Source organism: Protobothrops mucrosquamatus, unplaced genomic scaffold (genome assembly GCF_001527695.2).
Source record: "Protobothrops mucrosquamatus isolate PMUCROS unplaced genomic scaffold, P.Mucros_1.0 scaffold_65, whole genome shotgun sequence".
NCBI lineage: Eukaryota > Metazoa > Chordata > Lepidosauria > Squamata > Viperidae > Protobothrops > Protobothrops mucrosquamatus.
Genome location: NW_015386141.1, coordinates 545,681 through 569,606, shown reverse-complemented (window position 1 = coordinate 569,606; position 23,926 = coordinate 545,681). Strand labels below are relative to the sequence as shown.

Below are 23,926 nucleotides of genomic sequence, written 5' to 3'. Positions count from 1 at the left end.
CCCAGATTCAAAATATAAAACTGATAATCTCAAAAGGATGTTTAAACATTGTTTCACAACTTGTGGGTAATTTACAGCATTGAGCATAAGCAGATAGATTGGCATAGATAATTGTTTAGTGTGTTGTGCAAATCCAGGCAATGGGGTATTTCAGTAAACAATCCGGGATTCGCACGCTGTGCAAATATAGCCAACGAAAGATGAGCCCAGCTACTAGCAAAAAAGCTTTGGCAGAGAGCAATTTCTTCCTGCTCATTCACCTTTTTACGCCACAGCGTGCATTAAGATTACTAAATAAATTGTCTTATATTGATTAATCTAGTTCGGGGCGCAGCAGCGCTATCCCTGCCGATCTTTCCCACCCTGAAGAACAACCCCGGCGGAAGCGGATAATGGATCTTAAAGTGTGGATATCTTTTCATTAGGAAAAGCCGGAATCAGAGAGAAAGGAGCGGTAGCGGGCCCACTTCCACAAAGCCACGCCCTCTATTCACTCGTATCATTCTCGCTCTTTCGGAGCCAAGCGACATAGCGGTCTGAGCCCGGCCGAGGAAGGCAGGGTGGGCGATGGCTGTTAGCCACGCCCTTTCCCCGGCCCCCTCTCCTTCCTCCCTTAGCTTCCCTGAATTAATTCAATCTCGATCCAGCCCCTTTCCTCCCTCGTGTCGCCCCTCAGAGGCGGGTCCGGCGCCTGCGCATTGAGTCCGAGAGGCCGGGAGGTTGCGGGCGGGTGGAGGAATGTGCGTTACAGTTAAATAGTGGATACAGCGCCGCAGAAGCGGCGCTTTCTGGGGACCGGATGAAGGACAGGGACTGAGCGAAGCGGGAGGAGCTGCGGCCGGAGGGAGCGCTCGGGCCGGGTCGCAGCTGCAGTGCCGAGGAGACCGAGGCGGCCAGTAGAGACGACAGACGGCGGGGCTTCATGGCGCGGCGTGGGTTCCTGAGTGACCGCGGTGTCGCCAGCTCCACTGCCACAGCTGTGCGCGGCGCTCTGTTCCCCTGAGGAGCGCTCGCTTTGCCTCCTGACGAGGAAAAAGGGTTCGCTCGCCCCATCGGGGTCCTCGGCTTGGACCGAAGAGAGAAGGGGAGCCCACCGGGGCCTCCCTCGTCGTTCGCTTCCCTCCCACACGGGCGGGCGTGCCGAGGGCTGGAGTAGGCGGCGGCGGCGGCGGCGGCGTTCCTGCCTCTATGATGAAATTCAAGCCAAACCAGACGCGGACCTACGACCGGGAGGGTTTCAAGAAGCGGGCGGCATGCTTGTGCTTCCGCAGCGAGAGGGAGGATGAGGTGAGAGCCGGGTTCTGGAAGGCTGCGGCGTGGGGCGGGCGGCTCGGAGGAGAAGGAAAGCAGTCGCGGGGTTACCCTTCGGCTCCCTCTCGGAGTCCGGGCTGCCGCGCCCAGACCCGCTCGCTCCTTCCTTCCTTCCCTCCTTCGCCGCCGGCCATCAATCCATTCGGCTCCTTTGTGTGCGGTGTCTGCCGGAAGGATTCGCCTTGTCGCCCCCTTGCGAGCCCCGTCGGTCCCTGCCCGGCTCCTCCGCCGGCGTGGCTGACCGGAGAGCCAAGGTCTGGCTGCGTGGAAAAGAATCTTTTCCCGAGACCAGCCCAAGTCGCGGTTCCGGAACGCAGGGACTGCGGGTCGCCCGTGGGCGTCGGCAGAAGCTCTCCGCGGGCAGCGTTTAACTAGAGGACCCGGGGGCCGCAGCGAGGGCCGGGCAGGGGAGAGCGCTAGGGAAGGGCTCCACGTGTGTGAGCGATTTTGCTGCAAGTCAACCACCCCGTGGGGTGAGGTTAGAGCCCATGTGCTTTCCAGCCCTTGCTAGCCGGCCTGATCTGGCTGCCTCCGACATCGAGTTCAACGACCTCTTTTTAGAGTCGGGCGATCAAGTTGCTTTTGAGACCGCCGCCGTTTTTAATAGCAAAGCCCCTTCCTTCCCTCCTCCCCCGACTTCCAAAGCAGACAGGTAGGCGGCAGTAGTTCCTATTTATGCAACTGTAATCTATGAAAAACTTGCTCCTGGCGATTTTCCTGCCCCGTTTTTGTCGTTTTGCGATGTGTTCTGAATGGCCTGTATTACCCGAGTCACGATTTTCTATTACCAATAGAAAAAAAAAACCCCTGTAACTTAGGGTTGACCTGTGGAGACCTTGGCGATCTCTGAATTTTGTAGTTTGTTGGCACATTTTCATTACCCAATTAGGTAACATCAATGTACTAGTGCAGTGTTTCTCAACCTTGACAATTTTAAGGCATGTGGACTTCAACTCCCAGAATTCCACAGCCAGCAATGCTGGCTGTGGAATTCTGGGAGTTGAAGTCCACATGCCTTAAAATTGTCAAGGTTGAGAAACACTGCACTAGTGGGTAATGCAGTGGTTCTCAACCTTTTTAATGCTGCGACCCCAACCGGTCGTAAGTCAAGGACTAAACCGGTCGTAAATCGAGGACTAAACCGGTTGTAAGTCGAGGACTACCCAACCAGTCGTAAGTCGAGGACTTTCCCTGCCCGGGAGCACCGCGCATGCGTGGTTCCGCCCCCTCGGCCGGCCGAGGCGTAGCTGGCAAGCGGCAGAGACGGAGCAGGCCGACCACCAGCTGGCCCAGCCCAAGGGAGGTAAGGCACCCGCCGGAAAAGGGGAAAAAATGGCAGACAAAAAAAAATGGCGGACAAAAAAATGGCGGACAGCCTTGCTTGGCGACCCCCATGAAATGGTCGATCGACCCCAAATGGGGTCCCGACCCACAGGTTGAGAACCACTGGGGTAATGAAACATCTGCAAGCAAGCAACCAAGCCCAAAGAGCACCAAGGATTCCACTATTTCCTATTAAACCAGGTAGTTCAAAGATCAGAAACTGACTTGAAGCATGATTATATATGAAGTGCTTAAATAAAATATCTGGGTTAAAATCTATGGATAGATTTGTTTTCATATACATCGAAGTACTATTTGAAACTGAATAATACATAATGCAGTGTAATTTTACTAAATTTTGAAAAGCTGTATTTTGCTTGAAAAGCACAAACACGTGCGCAAAATTGCTTTGACTATTCTAGTTTAGATATACCATAACTGGTTGCAGAAATATGGATGACCATTAGATGGCTGCAGAATCAGGCATTTTCCATGTTACTTTGATGTCATTACTGGATGTCAGGATTTTTGCATTCCAGAGATGGTAATCATTCTTGACAATATATCAAACTACTAAAAAGGTTTTAGCAGTTCCAAAAACTACCATCATTGACAAAAAAAGGTATTGTTAGTATTGATACCTGACGGAACTTTTAAAACATCATTAAAGTCTCAATACTTGATTAATTGTTGTTGAATTAACCTTTGTTTTTTTAAAGCTAATTCTATTTTAAAAATTCAGCTCCATTCCATTAAAACTTTTAGCTGTCACTTCTCAGGTTTATTCAAAGTGACATAAAAGTCTACTGAGGATACATTTAAATACAAGGTAGTATATTGTGTGTCCCTTATTTTATCTAAGCCAGGGTTTCCCATCCACCGGTCCATGGACCGGCACTGGTCCGCGGCATGCCAGAAACTGGGCCGGCCAAACAAGTGAAGCCCTATCCGCGGGATGCAGGCAGCCCTTTCCAGTCCTCAGAAAAACCTCTCTCCATGGAACCGGTCCCTAGCGCTCAAAAGGTTGGGGGCCACTGATCTACGTTATGTATAAGAAACAATTTCAGATAATTTTCTTATAAACATTTGATTCTCTGCTATTTCTAAAGTACAGCATATGAATAAATATTTTCTCTGCATCTTTGATGAGTAGCAGGTGTTATTTGAAGTTGATGAGGGAAGAAAAGATATACTACTACTATATAATATAGCAGTCACATAGTATTCTTGTCATATAAGCTATAAGCAAATCTACAAAAACAGGCCTAACTGTATCAATTTACTATAATTCCATAATGCACTTGCGTAGCCCTCCAGTACTGTTATGTCTTACTGGTGAAGAACTTAATATTGCTAGACTTTACTTGTATAAAATAGCAAGAATTTAAAGTTGTATGATTATAGTTATATACAGTGCTTTTTTTCTATAAAAAAAAAAGGTGCCGGAACTCACACACGTCATACAACCCGCCTTGCCCACCCTACAAGGTTCCATCCCAAAAAAGTGCTGGAATTCCGTTCTGGGTGTTCTATGAGAAAAAAAAGCCCTGGTTATATAACTGTTTATATGGTTATTATAGCTTTTCTTGTATGTTTTTCCTCTTTTCCTCCCACCAATCTTATAGCATGTTAATATTAATGGTAGTTATAATGTATCTGTTCAGAACCATTTGAACACCTTTCCTAACATATTAATATAGATTTTATTAAAAAGTAGCTTTTAAAAATTAACATTTACAATACATTGAAGAAATTCAGTTACAGTGTTAGAGAAATGACTGTGGGGATCACTTAGAGATATATTCACATAATAATTATTGCAGGAGTCTTGAATCTAAAAAGCACCTGGATACATTAGATATTTTTGATTTATTACCAAACCATCTCCTAAGGATGATCATGAAATCCTATTTATATTATATTTTGAATATTTAGAACTTTGCCATCCAAAAAGAATAGATACAAGCCTTCTCATAAAAACATTTTATTAGGTTGCCTAAGGAGCTCAGTATGTTCTTAATTAAAATAATCTTGTGTAGTTTAGTCTGCAGTGTGGCTGTACATGGGTCAGTGATCCATGCATCACTCCTACCTATTCAACGGAATATGCTACATCACAAAATGCCAGCATCATTCCTCTCCTCCCCCTGAACGAGTGGAGCTTGCTTCAAAAGTATTCCCAGAACCTAAAAATTAAGAATGGCTGCAGCTACCTGTGTTTAATTTGGAAGTATGATCATGAAATTCACAAAACGTTGAGTGATAGAGTTCATCTGTGAAGCCATTGAAGAAGATAGGAAGAAAAATACTGTTAGAAACTAGCATACCTGTGTTGTCTTGACAATATGATCTTGCACAATTAAACTTCTCAGACAATTTTAAATCTGTAGAGGGAGCTGTTGTTGTATTAAAAGTGAACTACTCAGCAAGTTTTAGTTGCATGTATAAGTTTCAATAATTCACTTTCAAGGAAAAAACACCCTAACTATAAGGCATACCTTACAACTAACTAGTTTTACTTTTCTGAGTATTTTGGCAGATCCACTTCATAAAATTCAAAGAAAGAAACAAGAGATTAAGTATTTAGTAAAGATAAAGATCTGGGGATAAGGAAATATTCTGTTGTTTTCAGGAATGTAGGAAAAACATCCTATGTCTAATGTTACATTAGAATAAGCCTAGTAATTCTTAAGCAATTCACTTCTCTTTTTAAAAGGATGTTCTATCTCAGAAAACTTCATTAGGGACTGTTTATTAAATGTATGCCAAATCCTTGTTCTTTTTCAGTTCTGCAAAATAAGTCTAAATAGTCATAATGAAAGCAAAAAATGTGTAGGTGCTAAGAAAAATATAAATCAAACTTATCATAAAACAAGTGCTAAAACTTACTGTTCCCAGTAATGTAGAGGATTATTTCTGAATCTCCAACAGGATTGAAATAATATATATTTTATATAGTAAGGGTATTCAGTTGACAAGTGTGCTTTCTCACAATATGAAAATCCCTATTGTATTGCCCTTGTCCATATTGTAGGATATCTTTGTATAGAGATGCACTTCTTAACATTTTAAATTTAACTTGTGACTAAAACCATGTTATGATAAAACAGCTTGTTATGATTCTTTGAACATCATTTAGATTAAATTATAATTCTTTTCGGGAAATGCTATGAATTTCTGTAGTAGTGGAAAAAAACCTTGCCTCTTATCTTGTGAAAACTCTAGATTATTTAATGCACTTTTGAATATTGTCTGACCTATCTGGAATGTTGTCATTTTTCTCCTAATATATTGGCATCATTATATTTGAATATGATTTTGCCAAGTAATAACATAATGCTATGCTAAGCCACCTTGTTTTTCTGTGCCTTTCTTGCTTGGATTGAAATATGAAATATTTTAGAAGTTGATCCATGGAACTGGAAATAGTTGCAATAGTTGTGCGCTTCAAAACATTTTTGTCTAGGCTGCAAATGTCCAGATTAAAATTTTTCATTTTCACTTTGATATGTATGAATGCCTATAAACTATTTAGATGATCAATAATTATAATATAAATAAAATGAGAATATTATGTTTGGAGGTTGTACTGTATAGCCCTCATAGTAGCCAAAGGAACCATTTTTATCAGATTCTGTGGACTGCTAAAACTTTGTTCTGGATTTCTAGAGTTAATTGAAATAAGCATGTTTAATACTGCATTCTTTTCAGAATCTAAAGATAGTGTATGTTCCCATAGGGCTTCATGCATTGCACAAAATCACAAGATACCACATTATGGCTTATCATACTGTGTGGTTCTAATCTGTAATATTTGCTTCATTTGTCTATTCTGTTATAAAATAACTTGGGAACGTCATGAGAAAAAATAATATTTTAAATGAAAAAGATGTTTGAGAACAAAAAAATTGAATACTTAGACATTTCCCCTTCCCACAAAAATAGGCATGTCCAGAACTATGGACTGAACATAGCTTCTTTTGTGTTTTACAGTGCTGTGATTTCTCCCTCAAACTTTGAAAAGTAGTGTGCAAATAATTTGCTGTGGAAGAGCAACAAATGAGTGACTTGAATCCAGGGTTGTGGTGATTATTCGCTCTTAGAAGAATCTTTAGTTTGCTGAGGAGTAAAATTTTGACAAAAGTTTTCATTAGACTTGACTCCAGTGGGACTGTGAGTAACTTTTTAATATTACATATGCACACTGTGCTTTGTTACCACCAGACATTTAAACATGAATATATATCAAAAGATTATAAATAACCAGCAAGTTGTTTAAATGTGTTCCAAGACATTCATTCAAATAGGAATATTCCTACATACATGTGGAATCAATTCAGGCACCTTTTTTGCTTGTAGTTTTGACATATCCAGTTTTATGTAGTTCTAAGATAGCCAAAGCATCTTTTGAAAGATATGTAATTCACTATTCAAACTATTTTGATTAAAAGTATAGTGTAAACCAGGGATGTCAAACTGCCGGCCCACAGGCTGGTTTCAACATACCGAAGCCACGCCCACCCCATTGCCGGCAATGCAAAAAGAGTTGCGATATGTCGTGACACATCACATGACGTGGCGAGTTTGACACCCGTGGCCTAAACAAAAAACCTGCTGTCTTATTTGGCATAACAAGACAATTATATTCCAAATTACAGGTAGTTATAGTTATAACATGTTTGCATTAGCAAACCCTACCTCAGGTGTTCTGAATATTCATTTTAAGAAAGATTTTTAACAACTGGAATAAGTTCAAGGAAAAACAACATGAATAATAAAGGTCTGGTAACTAAATTTTGTGAGGAGAGACTAAGAAAATGGAGTATGTTTTTTCTTGAGAAAAAAAAACTTCAACAGTATATATTCAAGTGTACACAATCCAAGGTATGTAAAAGGGCACCATATTGATGCTTTTTATTCACAATAAAAACAGTTCAGAAATAGGACCAGTTCTCAAAGAAAGTAAGGAATTCTCCTGTATTAGATAGGTTCAAGAGAAGCTGGATAATCATTTATTGTGTATGCTTTAAATTGGGTTTCCACACTGAGCAAAAAAGCTTCAGTAGATTAAAAGGTTCCTTTCAGTTCTTAATTTATAAAAATTCCATGATAAATTAATGCTTTGTTCTTTAAGGCTGCTTATGTTTTGAAAACTAATTTTGACTATAGGAATGCAAATGAATTTTATATAAAAATCTTAATACAAGTAATTTCTTTCGCTGCTTATATTTTTTCCATTAAGCCAGCGGCAGTTACTGAAAACACTGCCATGTATTGGTAGTTCATGGATTTGACTCTTATATAATAGTACAAAGTTGTATTTTCAAGCTTCAGGCAAGCCAAACAATGACTCCTTCCTTGTATTAGTAATTGGGATCTCTGATCACAAGCTGAACAATATAAATGCTGAATGAAACGTTTTCATTAAGCTGGATTATTTCATCCGGAAAAATAATCAGATTCATTATTGTTGGTGGTTACTCAGATGAATATAAAAACATGTTTTCCTTCATTTGGGGGGGGTGGGGAGTTTCATCTGATGAAAAAACTTGTTTTCTGATATAACTATAAAAATACTGTTGGATGGGAGAAAAATAAACTTAAAATAATGTATCTAAAATTGAAGAAATAAGGCAGTAGAAGTCTAAAAACTATAAAGTATACCTGGCTGTATCTAAATGTGGTGAGTGTCCTTCATAAGCACTAAAATTTATAATCATGAAGAAAATATACTATGAACAAAGTTTTTTCAACAGATTAACCAGTTTATTTTAAAACCATGTTTAGCTATATATCTAAAAGCTACTTCACTCTACTAAGAAAAATGTTTAATTTGTGCTGCTATTTGAGAAGAAGTAGAAAATAAATATACACTGATTACTTTTTAAAAAGATCCAGTGCAAATCATATACAGTATTGAAACATGGCTCAATTCATGCACGTTAGTTGATACTTGCTACCTTTATTTCCCATTGGTCTTATGCAAGATCTAACAATAGTTAAAAGATTTCCATGGATATAATTTGTTGTTAAGGTGGTTAAAATTATAAGGTGTAAGAGAATATAATGTAAGAATCATAACTCATGTGAGAAGAAGAAACTTACTATTTGGCAGAAAAGAGATTATTAATAGTGCAAACCAGTTTTCTACAACCTAGTATCATGAAATTGCTGAAGTGGCAATTCCTAGAATTCCTTATCAACATGGCTAGAGAATTTTGACATACTGTCCTGGTACATTAGGAAAGAGCCAAATTGACATAGGTAAGAGAGCATAGTTGAAACAATGAATTTTTTGTGGCTTGACAGCCTATGTAAACATGTAAATACTTGAATTCTTAGAGTTTATATTTCATCTTCATAACTGTTAATTTAAAATTATGTGGTTTTTTGTCTAGAAAAATGTTATTTTATACTGCTTTGATCTTACAAAAATTCCCATCAGATTTTAAATTTAAAACATCAGTTTTAGAAACATTTTCTTGATTTAATAAGTTATGATCATCTGACCCCAGCTCTCTTTATAGAAACAGAGTCATCCTCATGATTGCCGGTACAGTGAAAAAAGTTTACCCTCTGCCCTTCTTACAGCTGTGTGGATGGATTGCTAATGCTTTCCTACACTATGTAGCAGCCCCATGACCCTAATGTTAAAGAGAAGCTGGAGCATTTGGTGACTTGCTTTAATTGCATGTAAAATACAAAATTAGAATCATGGAATTATAAGGAACATTCTAATCCAGCTTTCTGCCCAAGGCAGGGATCTTCAACACATATGCCCTTTGTTTGATGGGTATGATGGAGAACCCATTACTCAGGAGGATTTCCTCTGATACTTGAAATTAACACAGATTTGGTTCCCTTAGTTCTTGGGAATTGGATGAGTGGGACTTAGTTTATTTAGACCTATCAGCTTTTGATTCACTAGCTTTGATGTCCTTGCAGACTATCCAATTTAGGCTTGGAATGCTGTATTAACAATAGTTTTACTTATGTTCACAAAATGGAGTTAGGGGACAACAAACACTGTGGTCAATAGTGCTCCATAGATTTTTCTCTGAAAGAACTAATCACTTCTTTGCTTTTCATATAAGACAAAGTAGTGTGAATAATGAAAATATTGCAAAGCAGAAGTATGATATACTGTATACTAGTATATATCATTCTAACTCTTGCTTGAGGATAGGACTTTGTTTCGTTCTGGAAAATATAGTTGACTTTTTTATTAAAAAAAAACTGAATTCATAGTTTAGGAATACATCTGATACTGTTCCCTAATTTTTTAGGTGAAAATGATACCATGAAATTTATCTGCTTAATTATATTTAATGTATTAGAGTTGAAAACAAATATGCAAGTTTATAGTGTGCCTATTGCAGTACACTTATATGAAGTGCTACTCTTAAACAACATCCAAAGTTTACATAATTGCATAATCTCACTGTTAGACTAACATTAACTGGTATCAAAATCTTATCTAGTAGTGAAAATAGGGGTATGCAGTGCCCATATTATACCTGTCAATCATCTCTTTAAAGAAACTACTCTTTTTTCTTGGCTCACACAGTGTAGCTACTTTAGCTTATAAAAATATGAATTAAGGAGTCTTAACAACATACTTCCGCTTATTCCAAGGCACTTCATCATACCCTGCTGGCACTTCCTTTACTCAGATTGGATGAGAGGGGATGCTCTACCATGTAAGCCCAAGAAAAAAATATAGGTTTTCTTTTTTTAAAAAAGTCTTCATTAAGTTGTACATAGCCATGTCCAAGTTGAAGTATGTTTTAAAGCTTAATTACAAAACTTAGCATATCCCTAATTGAATATTTGTACTGATTTTCTGTCTAGTCCCATAGCTTCAGAACGAACCAAAGAATTTTTTTAGGTAGTCAGTGACAAGGATGTTCCATGACCATGATATTCAATCCACAAGAAATAATCAAGCCCAGCACATAGATTGAAGACCTGAGTCTAACAAGATGTCAGAGTGTACAGTAAAGGAGTCTAGGCAAACTGCTTCAGGATATCGTGTATTAAATTAATCTGGTGTAATTTTCAATAACTTGGCTAATTTCCAGTGTGATTGCTTTTGCTCTGGACAACTAAGCTCTAATGTTCTTTCAAATTTCTAGCTCTCTGTGGGGGGGGTTTGGGGGGGGCACATTCATGGACTTGCTTTAGGATCAGAAATCTGAACGGAAGAGCTTCAAGAGATTAAAAACTATCCAAGCTCCATTCTAGCTTTAAGTTTCAAAGCAACAGAAGTTCACAGGTTTAGTTGTCTTATTTTCTAATATCTTCTAACAGAAATCTTCTAATTTGTCAATGACAACGTTGGGCTTAATTCACGTTGTTGGTTGCAGCCATTAAAGCCTTCAGTTGTTGAAAATTATACCTAGCTACCAAAGGTACTGTCTATCTTATTATTAAGATACACTATAGTCTGTTTGAGGAGGCTATCGTTGCAACACCTACTTATTGCCAAGTGGGGAATTTCATCATTATTTCTAAAATTGGAATGTATTCAGAGTTACAATTAGTTTTTGCTAGGGTTTTTTTTTCAAGAAGTATCAAAACATGTCTCTTTAACTTGGCCTTTAAATTACTTTCTTTACTTTATTATGTTCTGATAGCATTATTTATTGCATACTACTATGGTCTCTTAATAAAAATGTGACATAAATACATTAATTACAGTGATTTTATTCATAGGTGCTATTAGTAAGCAGTAGCCGGTACCCAGATCAGTGGATTGTTCCAGGTGGAGGAATGGAACCTGAAGAAGAACCAGGTGGTGCTGCTGTCAGAGAAGTTTATGAAGAGGTAAAATGATTCAGAATTCCCAATTTGAAATAATTTGTGGCTGTTTTTTTCAGGATCTTTATTACTAATTCATTCCTTCTGGTATATAAGGTAGACAGAACTCATGTTTTACATACATCTAGAAAGAATCATTCTTACATCCCTTTTCCAGTCCATAAGTGTAAAATAGTTACATGCTAGACTCATCTGAATGAAAATACTACATTGCTACTAGATGTATAATATTCCTTTATGATAGTGCCAGTGGATTTTACAAGATACAGAAATCAAAATGTTTTTCTCAATAATANCTGCATGCAAGTCCTATGAAAATAATTAAACAGGAACCTTTGTTGGAAAGTTCTGTATCTAAATTGAACCTAACTACTAGAATTATGAAATGAAGGTGGTTTCCCTCCCCACAATTACATCCCTCCTAGAAGTTATATTGTAGGAATACAAGGATTGTCTATAATTTATTTATTTTTTGACAAAGTCTGATTGCCTTATTTCTTGCAGGCTGGAGTAAAAGGAAAACTTGGCAGATTGTTGGGAATATTTGAGGTGAGCCTTTTAAATTTTTCTTGGGAACATATTCTAGAAAATTAGTGCGTAGTTGTACTTATTAGGGGCAGGAGGAAACACATCTAACATTACTTGAGTGAAGAATTGATAATTTAAATAGTTGGACTTCTTAAAAATCAGATTTAGCAATGGAGCAAATATCATAATACAAAAATGAGAAGATATCTAGTATTTATGGGATACTGCTTTCTCCAGTTTACAAAGTTGTTATTTTTGAAATTCAGGCTGAAATCATTACTACCTCCACTGAAAAGCAATGAGAATATTTAAAGAAAGCACTTCTATAAACATTTGGGTAAAGTAGACATAGCTATTAGAAGATTTGCAGTCCAAGGTTGTCCATGCTTGTATGCCTCCATGGCTGCTTTGCTTTGCTGGCAGTCCCAGTGGAAGTGTCTGGTATAGACATACACGCCCACAAAAGAGGGCAGCTTTCAAAACAGAATAAAGTTGCTTTAAAACGTCAAGGAAAGGGATTTTTGCATTTGTGAAGAGTTTTGCTGTGAAAACAACAGAGATAATTAACTTTTGTGCAATTCCTGGACATAGCATGTTCTGTTAAATCCCGTAGACCACTATTTGCAAATTCAATAAAAGCCAGTAGATAAAGCAGAACCATATTTGTAGCATTTATATTTCTCTTTCCAAGCATACAAGGAAAACTAATATTACTTTTAGTATTGCAGACTCATTCTAGTCTTTTATAATATTATAATTTTGCTTTTTTCTAGTTTGTTACCTTGTTTCTATAATGACTGTTAGCCATTAACATCAATCATATCGACTATATTTTGTTACACTGTATGTACATTCTCATCACATTATTTCCTTTGGGATTAGGGTGAGCAGTATTACGTAAAGGGGCAGAAGTGGAGGAAGAAATAGCAAAATAAATTGAAGATCTGAGATAAAAGAACACAAAATAGTTAAATCCAGATTGCACTTACATTATTCACCTCTCCATATGTTTTTATCTTTACAAATTATCTTTGCCCTACAATGTTTCATACATTTATTTTTTGTTCTTTAAACTTCTAAGTTCTCTTTCTGAAAATCTCATTAACTCCATACAACCATGACTTTCTCAGTCCCTTTCTTCTCAATTCCTTCACCCTCAATTATAGATTTCTTTGGCCTTCACTTCTCAATAATTCCATCTGTGTGATTAAACTAAGGTAGTCCTCGACTTACAACAGTTCCTTTAATGATTGTTCAAATTTACAATGGCACTGAAAAATGTGACTTTTTTTTCAGTTACGACCTTTGCAGCATCCCCATGATCGTGTGATCAAAATTTGGATGTTTGGCTACTGGTTCATATTTATGACTGTTGCAGTATCCCGGGATCATATGATCCCCTTTTGCAACCTTCTGACAAGCAAAGTCAATAGGGAAGCCAGATTCACTTAACAACTGGGTTACTAATTTATCAACTGCGGTGATTAACTTAATTGTAGCAAGGAAGGTCATAAAAAGGGTCAAAATTCACTTAACAAATGTCTCACTTAACAACACAATTTGGGCTCAGTTGTGGTTGTAAGTCAAAGATTACCTGTATATCAACATACTTCTTTCATTCTGGTCACACTTTTATATTCAGAGCATTGACTTCGTTCTCATTTTTACCTATGTTTTTCTTGTTTCACTATACATTCTGCTTAAGTACTTCATTTCCACAGTATTCAGCTTTTATGTTTCTTTAGCTACACTCAGTTTTCTCTTCCAGATAACAAAGTGGACAAAAATATCCTGTTATATACACCAGTTTTGCTACTTCCGCTTCTTTTGACAAATATTCATTCCTTGCATCAAATCACATAATATCCACTACCTTTCTACCAACATTTATGTTAAATGCTGTATTCATGTACTCAGCCAATACACTTCTAACCTCACAAGCATTTTATTGACTTATTAAAGTGTCAAGCTCTAATCACACATCCATGTCTTACTCCCTGCCATGCCTATTTTTTTTTTTATTATATCCTCATTTTCATATAATTCTTGTTACCTTTTCAAGAACAAATATATGAATGCACATCATATGCCCAATATAAAGTTTCAGTACACTGGTACAATTTTGTTTAGTCTCCCTTCTTTTACCCTTTCAGCCAGAATTCTGTCAGGCACACTTGACAAACTAATTTTACTGTAGTTTTTGGATTCGGATTTTTTACTTTTCTTTTTGGAAGAACGTCATTCTTTCTCATCACACAATTATCAGACAAGGAATATTTTTCACAACCTAATAAACTAGTAACACAGCTATTCTATAAGCAAAAACCACTACATATTTTAACATTTTTATATTACACTATATTTACAACCTTACAATATGTTTGACATATTTTTCATAATCATTTTTCTGAACATTAACATTTATAGCATTTATTTCCATTCCATTATATCTACTATTTCCTATATATATAAAATAATTCATTTCAATATTTCTTAGTTCCTTTTTATCTTAACATTTCATCTCTCTTATTTTTTTGTACATAGAAATTTGTTTTCTTTATATAGGACACATACTTTCAATAGTCATTCTTTCACATTAGGTTTTTTTTTTCATTTCTTCCTATGTCTGTTTTTTTTTTCAAATGCCTGTGCCACATTTAAACTTTTTCCTAAGCAAATATTGACCCAAAAAAAATCCTCATTCTCTTTTGTAAGGCCTCTAAACCGCCCGTTTTTAATACTTTTGTCTTCTTATCCACTCACTTAAGTCATCTAATTCAGGGCTTTTCAACCAGTGGTACGGGTACCACCTGTGGTACATTGGCACCTGGCAGGTAGTACGCAACCATTCTAGAAAAATGGTAGCAGGGGAGGGGGAATGAGCTGAACTAGTGGCAGCACCGCACAAGCCTGAGCGAGAGACGGCTGGAGCTGCAGGGCTGTCAGGGCTCAGCGGAAGCGCCAGGATCAGTGCTGCTTTCCAGCTGATCAGCGCTTCTGGGCTGTCAGGGCTCAGCGGAAGCGCCAGGATCAACGCCAGGCTCCAGCTGGAGCTTGGCGCTGATCCTGGTGCTTCTGCTGAGCCCTGAAGAAGCACCAATCAGCTGGAGCTCAGCGCTGATCCTGGTACTTTTGCTGAGCCCAGAAGAAGCGCCGATCAGCTAGAATGTTGCAGCATCTCCAGGGTCTTGTGATTTACATTCAGATGCTTGGCAACTGATTCATATTTATGACGGTCACAGTATCCCGGGGTCATGTGAAGTGACCAAAACTTGCTGCAACCACCCAGCAGAGGGGGGGAGGAATAAAAACCAAACACCCCCACTCCACCCCCGCTGCCAATCCTCAACAGAAATGCTCACAACAATGAAAACCTCGGACAGGAGGAAGGGCGCGGCCGGATGGGCAGGCAGGTGTCTTGCTCAGCTGTGGCTTGGAGGGCACTTTTTTCAGTGCCATGGTAACTTCGAACAGTCACTAAGCGAACTGTTGTAAGTCGAGGACTACCTGTACTTTATCACTTTTTTCCTTTTTTTTGATCATCACTTTTTGACACCTTGCTAGGCAACTGGTGGTACTCGGATATTGCCATATCCTAAAAGTGGTACAATGGGTGAAAAGGTTGAAAAGCCCTGATCTAATTAAACTGCCCACCACCCTATTATATTCACTTAGAACAGTGAATAACCAGTAGAACAGCTTGCCTTCAGAAATCATGGTGCTCCATCACTGGTGGTTTTTAAGAAGAGACTGGACAGTCACTTGTCTGAGATGGTATAGGTTCTCCTGCTTGAGCAGGGGGCTGGACTAGAACAGGGCTTTTCAACCAGTGGTACGGGTACCACCTGTGGTACATTGGCACCTGGCAGATGGTACACGGCCATCCTAGAAAAGTGGTAGCGAGGGAGGGGAATGGGTTGAACCGGTGGCAGCATTACACAAACCTGAGCGAGAGATGGCTGGGGCTGCAGGGCTGTCAGGGCTCAGCAGAAGCGCCAGGATCAGCGCCAGGCTCCAGCTGGAGCTTGGCACTGATCCTGGTGTTTCTGCTGAATCCTAAAGAAGCACCAATCAGCTGGAAAGCAGCACTGATCCTGGTGCTTCTGCTGACCCCAGAAGAAGTGCCGATCAGCTGGAATGTTGCAGCATCTCCAGGGTCTTGTGATTTACATTCAAATGCTTGGCAACTGATTCATATTTATGACGCTCACAGTGTCCCAGGGTCATGTGAAGTGACCAAAACCTGCTGCAACCACCCAGCAGACGGGGGGGGGGGAATAAAAACCAAACACCCCCCACCCCACCCCCGGTGCCAATCCCCAACAGAAATGCTCACAACAATGAAAACCTTGGACAGGAGGAAGAGCGCCGCCAGGTGGGTAGGCAGGTGTCTTGCTTGGCTGTGGCTTGGGGGGCACTTTTTTCAGTGCCATTGTAACTTCGAACAGTCACTAAGTGAACTATTGTAAGTCGAGGATTACCTGTACTTTATCACTTTTTTCCTTTTTTTTTTTTTTTTTGGTCATCAAGTTTTTGACACCTTGCTAGGCGACAGGTGGTACTCGGATATTGACATATCCTAAAAGTGGTACAATGGGTGAAAAGGTTGAAAAGCCCTGATCTAGAAGACCTCTAGCTTTGTTCTGTTCTGTTCTAACATTATATAATTTCCTCAGAATGTTGCATGGAACTTATCATTGCTCTTCCATTATGATTTCTCACTGGGCCTTAACTTGTAATTATCACCAACCTGTGGATTTCTGTTTTTGTATATACATCAGGTAATCTATATAACATCTTAACAATCCTGTCATTCATGATGACAGTTATGCCATCACCTTCCAACATATATTCATCAACTCTGTTCCATACAGAGATGGGTCAGTATCATTCAGGTTTATTCTTCCCATTTCTTTTAGTCTCATAAAAATTCAACCTACCTATTTTTTTTCATTTGTTAATTTATGCTGTTTAACATTTCTTATGCTTGCAGTCACAGTCTTCTATGGCTTTGACCAAAGGGGCTCATAAATGCTGTAGTAATTATTAGGCCTGTCTTTAATCATACTGGTGCAACATGCAGCACTCATTACTAAAATTAAAAACATCACACAATTTTGGCACATTTTGGTAATATGCAACAAGTTCAGCCCCAATTCATTGTATCCCAAGCATGCTCATAACTGTTCTATGAAAGCTTAGATTCCTAATCATATCAAAACTGCATCCTACCAGCTAAAAGCTACATATTATACAGTATCCTGATACAAATTCAGATGTAATGTTGCTTTTTTGGAATTATGCTAATTCATGAATGTCAACCACTCTGAGTACTGTTTACTATGGAGAAATGGGATGTAAATAATGTTAATACATCTCTGATATTGCAAATGTAAATTAAACGTATTTCTGTTATCTTTTTTCATACTAAAGCAGAATCAAGACCGGAAGCATAGGACTTATGTTTATGTTCTCACAGTGACTGAAATCCTGGAAGACTGGGAAGATTCAGTAAATATAGGCAAGACTTTTTCTGCCTTATATATGCTAAACTTTTAAAACAAAGTGTTTTTAGAATGTTATATTTAGGAAATGTTATTTTTAGGAAATGTCCGCTCAAGTTGCAATACCATGTCATTTATGTTGTAAACATACTTTCTGTGTGTGTGTGGAGTACATAGGTATGTTACTGACAAGGGAGCAAATCAACAACCTAAATCATATGCAGCCCAAATGCTTAGTTTTTCACATGATGTCTGTTTATAACTCCAAATGTTAAAGATCCGTATTCATTAAGATGCTAAGATATACACAAACATTTCATATATAGAGATGAAGATTTTGCCAGCTTGCAAGCAATAGCCTTGATTCTCACAATTAAGGTTTTCTTAAATATATTAAAATTTAAAATTTTAAAGTAAAAAATACTTCTATTTAAAAAGTATAACAAAATACTGTGAAAAAGTTCTTGTTTACTTTTTTTGTAAAACTTACTTACAAATTATCTAAGTTTATAGGCAAACAATAAGTTGACCAAATTTGCTGATGATACTAAGTCGTTTAAAGGGGGCATTGTGTTACCGTTAGTACTCTGAAGGATTTTTCCAAATGTACTGAATGGGTCTCACATAAATAAGTGTGCTGACTTGCAAAATATGGGCATAAAAATTCACTAGAATCATAAGGAAAAAATAGAACATTGAAAGAAGTTTAGAAAAATTCAGTGAGCAAAGTGTGTGTTTTGACACAGTCAAAAAAAACCCTTGAAAACAAACTGATCAGGTTTTCTTAGAATTTTGTAGATTATATAATTTTTGCAGGCTCTTTCTTATTGTTGATGATGATACATTTAAGAGCTGTGTGTGTGTGTGTGTGTGTGTGTGTGTGTGTGTACAGTATAAATAATATATATATATATTGCTAGGTGTTTCTTAATAGAATATAATAAATATATATAGTAAATACATAGCAAATCCTAACCATATGGTTAGGATTTACTGTATAGGTAGTCCTTGAGAAAGACAAGCCACTTAATGACTATTCAAAATTACGACCAACACCCCAAAACTACTTAAAACATTGTTTCAAGGATAAGGGCTACAGTGCTCCCACTTCATTTGTCCTTATGACAGACCATGGGGATGCTGTAGTGCTCCCCTGCCTCTCTCCTTGAAGCAGCTGCCATTTTCAGCACCCCAACAATTCCTTGTGCAAATGGCAGCTGCTTTCAGAGCTTTCTGCCCCATCAGCTGGCCAGTAGGAGGTTCAACACCTCTCCTGCCTTTTGCAAGGTTTTAGGAAGCCAGCTTCTGTGTGCACAAAGGCGGCTTCTGGATGAGCTTCTCAAAATCTTCCCCTTGGTTTAAGCCCCTCCCTCCCCCAGAAAGCCATAGTTCTTCAATAAAGAAAACAAAAGCTGGGAGGGAGCAGTTGTTGATCTTTCTTCTCCTTCCCCCCCCTCCCCAAAATTAGTTGCAAAACTAAACTCCCTGCCTCTGCTGTCCAATCTCTATCCCTTTTAAAAAAAACACCTTATCTTAACTCCATGGTAAATAATAGAGAACAGAAGCAAGCAAGAAAAAAATCTTTCTGCAACTTTTCCCCTGGAATTTGAAAATCCCCCAAATTTAGACAACTAGAGACTTGTGCAACAAAGGGGAGGACGCTGGTCTTTGCAGGCTTTAATTGTCCACCTGTAGAATTCAGCTAGGACTTCGTAAAGGCTAGACCAGGGGTAGGCAACCTTGGCTCTTTTATGACTCGTGGACTTCGACTCCCAGAATTCCTGAGCCAGCATGCTGGCTCAGGTATTCTGGGAGTCGAAGTCCACGAGTCATAAAAGAGCCAAGGTTGCCTACCCCTGGGCTAGACTATAGACTGTCTCTGCAGGCAATCAGGCAAACAGCTAAAACTTGCAAAGGCCCAGCATCCTCCATTTTGTTGCACAAGTCTGTGTAGTCAGCTAAACTTTTGGAGTTGAATTTTTCAGTGGCCAACTGATGGGGCAGAAAGCTGCAAAAGGCTAGGGAGCTGGTTCTTTTTTTTTTGCCCCAGAAAGGCAGACAACCTTGGCATGGCAGGGGCAGAATTAGGAAAGGCAAGTGTGTCCAGCATTATCATTTCTCGTCATTTCTCCTTCATAAGACAGATGTGCAGCGGGCCAGGCTATCAGACGCCCAAGGGTTGTGAAGTGGAGCATAGATATGCATGGAGTATCTCGGAATGGGGGAGGTCTGAGGTCTAGGTCTCCCAGGAGTTCCCCCAGCCCTGAACTCCACTTAAAGATCTGTGCATTTGTTTAACACTTAACAAATGCACTGGGGAGAGAAGGATGGCAGGCTCTATTATAGTCTTAACTTGAGGACTACCTATACTGGCCAGTCATTCAGCAAACAGCTCTACCTTTTACTGTTGTCTTAGGTCATTTCTTTATTAAATGACATTAGCCATTCAGAACATTACTTGGGAATAAAAGGGCAAAAGACAGAAATAATAATAATAATAAAAGGACTGAAGTTTTTCTTCTCAATATTGGAACTAATTATCTGTTAAACCTAAATGTAGGGAAATTCATTATAATAAACACATATTTATACAGCATACTATTAAAGTATATATCCAGTCATTTCATGACTATCAGCAAGTTTTAAAAGAGTCTAAATAGGATTGGCTGATCAATGGCTATGGATCTTGAAGCCAGAGTCATACAGAATATAAACCTGCTCAGGAATATGGAAAGATCTAGGTATCTCATAAGCAAGTTTGATAACTTTTTGAAAGCTTCTCTTTTTTTTGGCCATCATGTTCTGTGGAATACAGGTAGTTCTCAACTTACGACCACAATTGAGCCCAACATTTCTGTTACTACGCAAGACATTTAAGTGAATTTTGCCCCATTTATGATTTTCTCAGTTAATTGAATCACTGCAGTTCTTAAGTTAGTAACACAGTTGTTAAATGAATCTGGTTTCCCCATTGACTTTTATTAGGAGTTGCAAAAGGTAATCACATGACTCTGGGACACTGCATTGGCCATAAATATGAGTCAATTTGCTGTGTCTGAATTTTGATCATGTGACCATGGGGATGTTGCAACAGTCTTAAGTGTGAAAAGCAGTCATCACTCATTTTTTCAATGTTGTCATAATTTTGATCACTAAATGAACTGTTGCAAGCTGAGGACTACCTGTATTAGACTGTGTTATCTTGGTCTTACCCAGAATGTATTTTAAGAATAAATCTGAAATTTCTGGAGTGTTTTAACTCATATTTTTATATGCAACTTGTTAAATAATGAAATGAAGGAACTTCAGAAGTTTGTTTACTTAATGAATTTCTACACCACTCATCTCACCTAAATGACTCAAGTTATAATACTAGTGATAAGTTTCAAACAAGTTGAACCTTAAAATATTATCTTTCTATCCTCACAGGAAGGAAGAGAGAATGGTTTAAAGTTGAGGATGCAATCAAGGTCCTTCAGTGTCATAAGCCTGTACATGCAGAGTATTTGGAAAAATTGAAACTTGGGTGTCCATCCACCAATGGAAATCCTGTAGTTTCTTCCCACCCTGATAATAGTTCTCTCTATGTTACTTCAGCACAAACTTCTGGGCTACCATCTACTACTATAAGATAAATTCTGAGTTACTTTTTCATGTTCTTCCATCACAAGTGGAAATGTATTAGTGATCCTGTGGCTGTGTGTATTGTAACCAAAATCTTGAGTCCATGAATACTTTATATTCAGTCATTTTTCTTTACTTTTTAGCAATGTATTTTGGCAAATCAAAGCCATACAGGGATTTTTAAAGATGCCTTAAATGGTCCTTTTTCATTTTTAAACATAGTACCTAATTCAAAGAGTGAATTTGAAACTTGACATTTAACTTAATTCAGTTTCTTAAACTTTTTCAAATAATTATATTGCTTTATCCCATTCATCGTTGTTTCTCAAGGTCAAAATTACATTAGTTGGAGGAGTTAAGGCATGAAACCAACAAAGTGCCTTCAGTGTTAAGCTTCCTCCTTTAAATTGTTTCATAGAAAAATCAGCATATCAATGGTGTTTTAACTTTTATCGGTTCTTCATATTGCTCATTAAGGATTTTGGTCAAATAGGCAGATATCACAAAATGCCATTTTTTCCCCACTTTTGCTACTTATTGCCAAACTTTCTTTGCAGTTCCAGCAGGTTTAATTACTGGAGACCATTCCAACTTTTTTCAGTCATTTTATAGATTACATGAATCATATTATTTGGAAGGGTTAAAGGGGCAAGCAGATCATATCAAAACATTGAAATGTTTTCATATCTGCCACTAAAGCATGCATGTTTTTACTCTAAACAGTAACAAGTTGTAATTTCACGATTTGTTTTAAAGCATCTACACTAAATTTCCATTTTTCTGTAAAGACAAGAGTTTTGGTTGAGGTAAACAACTACTTCCGTTGTAAAAAATTCTCTTTTCTCATTCTTTATATGTAACATAAATTAACTGTAAATAATTCAACAGATGTAAAGTGTAAAGTGGAAAGTAAATGTAATGTAAATACTATTGTTCACCCATTTGGGTTGCCACCTATAACTTTCATGTCTTAATAGTGACATAGCAAGCAGGAATTTCAATAGCTCAATTTCTTTAATATATCTTCAGATTTTTCTGTTATTTTATTACACAGCTGTTAAAGGGATAACAGTTATGCCTAACAACAGGTGGGGATTGCACACTATGTAATGCTGCTATGAAATAACCACTTACTGTTGCATTTTAAAAAAAATATATAACTTCCTCTAGTAAGATGAAAATAATGTGCCATATGGATGAATTTAAATAAGGAACATCTGTAAAATATAAGAACAGTTGAGAGTTTTCATTTAAGATGAATCTAAATAGCAGTAATAAGAGGATTGATATGAAGTTCTGCCATAGGTAAAAACCTTGAAATTTTAGTAACTTAGGTGATGGTGGGAATAATAGGCCACAATCAATTTCAAATAGCCCCATGTAAAGTCAAAATAAGAATGCAGACTTAATACAAAAATCTTGTGTTAACTGGAATGGGGAAGTGATTAGTTATAAGTAATGTACAATCCTAACCTGGCTGTTCAGACCCACGTTTCTATTTATTATTCAGTAGTTTATTGACCATATGGTTGTAAAAGTGAGAAAATGTCTCACATTATCATAGTGATGAACAGAATAGCAAGCCAAATCTGTAATTCTTAACAGCTTCATCTCAACATTTTTGGAATATAATCTAAGCTAATAGAAACCGCCCATTAGTGATGCATGGTTATTTTGCTTTCTGTTGTTACATACAATGTAAAAATGTACAGTTTATGCTAATTAAATCAAAGGTGATTGCTTATAAATACTTCAGGCTGCCGTGCCACATAGTTACACTGATGTACAGATCTCTTTAGCCTATGCAATTTAAAATAATTATACCCTCCTCAGTTTTCCGATATCTCTCTTGTAACATGATACACAGGATAAGAAATTTCCATTGTTCAATTTCCTGAATTGACAAGCTCATTGAATAAAGTTAACATTCTTTAAATCTATAATTTGCAGGCTGTGCAGTGCTTTGAAATTGATTTATGAAAAATATATAGTTGCCAGACAAGTGTTCAGCTTAACGTTCCAAAGCACCTCTTCTAAACTGAATCCAAAGTAACCCTTAACTGAACTGTACTAATTTGCAGGTATAGGCAGGGCAATAGGTATGTCAGATATAATAGCAAAGACCTCTTGCCAAGATAAAACCTTTTATAACTAATAAAAAGAGCATGGTTTTCTATAAATTGTCAAAGTATTGAAATATTCTTGTAGAGCTAGGATGTGGAACAAAACTTGTTCTTTAGTGACATGCATTTAGTCTCCCAGAGAGAGGAATGGAAATTGATTTGGATTTTCATGTACAAAAGTTTGTTATAGAGAACAAGTAGCTGGGAACAGGTCTTATAAGCAGTGTAAGAGCAACAAGAATCAAAAAGTTAAAATCTTGTATTTACTGCAAGCTACCAAAGCTATTAAAATGTTTGAAACAATTGTTCAATGTGTTCCTGAAAGTGTACGTACACACAGAGAAAACACTACAATTCAAGTTGTAAACTTTTTGAGCTGAGCATGACTTTCTTTTAAAGACTGATGTAAGAATTTTGACTTTTTATATCTGAAAGAAACCTCAAATAAAAAATAAAACACTTTCCAAAGACTGCTGTTCCTTTTTTACAAAGTTTAGTGCCATGATTAAGCAGTGCTTCACTAGATCTAAAATCCACAAATACTAAGTTCTAATCAAATTCTCATCTACCGAAAGTGCTTCTCATTATAAACTTTGCAGGGGGAGAGCCAAGTTTGGTCTATGCATACAAAGTATCAGGCGCCTGGTAACCACTTTTTCAATGACTAGCATGTTTTATTAAAAGGCTTAAGTT

At 37.7% G+C, this 23,926-nt stretch overlaps 1 protein-coding gene across 2 annotated transcripts; it reads left to right on the top strand.

Annotated features, from left to right (window-relative positions):
• Window positions 1-1,188: 1,188 nt before the first annotated feature.
• Window positions 1,189-23,695, top strand: NUDT4 (nudix hydrolase 4). Of its 2 annotated transcripts, none has more exons than XM_015812855.1 (5): window positions 1,189-1,287; window positions 11,350-11,460; window positions 11,959-12,003; window positions 17,419-17,503; window positions 20,916-23,695. In XM_015812855.1, exons 1-5 carry the CDS (start codon window positions 1,189-1,191, stop codon window positions 21,119-21,121), a joined length of 546 nt encoding a protein of 181 aa, XP_015668341.1. In that variant the 3' UTR covers window positions 21,122-23,695. The 2 variants fall into 2 exon arrangements, with proteins under 2 accessions (XP_015668341.1, XP_015668333.1); XM_015812847.1 differs by having other exon boundaries at window positions 17,416-17,503.
• The last annotated feature ends 231 nt before the right edge of the window (window positions 23,696-23,926 follow it).

Excerpts from the sequence above, each read along its gene's own strand:
- NUDT4 (XM_015812847.1), top strand. The coding sequence starts at position 1,189 with ATGATGAAATTCAAGCCAAACCAGACGCGGACCTACGACCGGGAGGGT. Across the intron at positions 11,461-11,958 it reads TCAGAGAAGTTTATGAAGAG|GCTGGAGTAAAAGGAAAACT; the intron begins GTAAAATGATTC and ends TATTTCTTGCAG. Across the intron at positions 12,004-17,415 it reads GATTGTTGGGAATATTTGAG|CAGAATCAAGACCGGAAGCA; the intron begins GTGAGCCTTTTA and ends TTCATACTAAAG.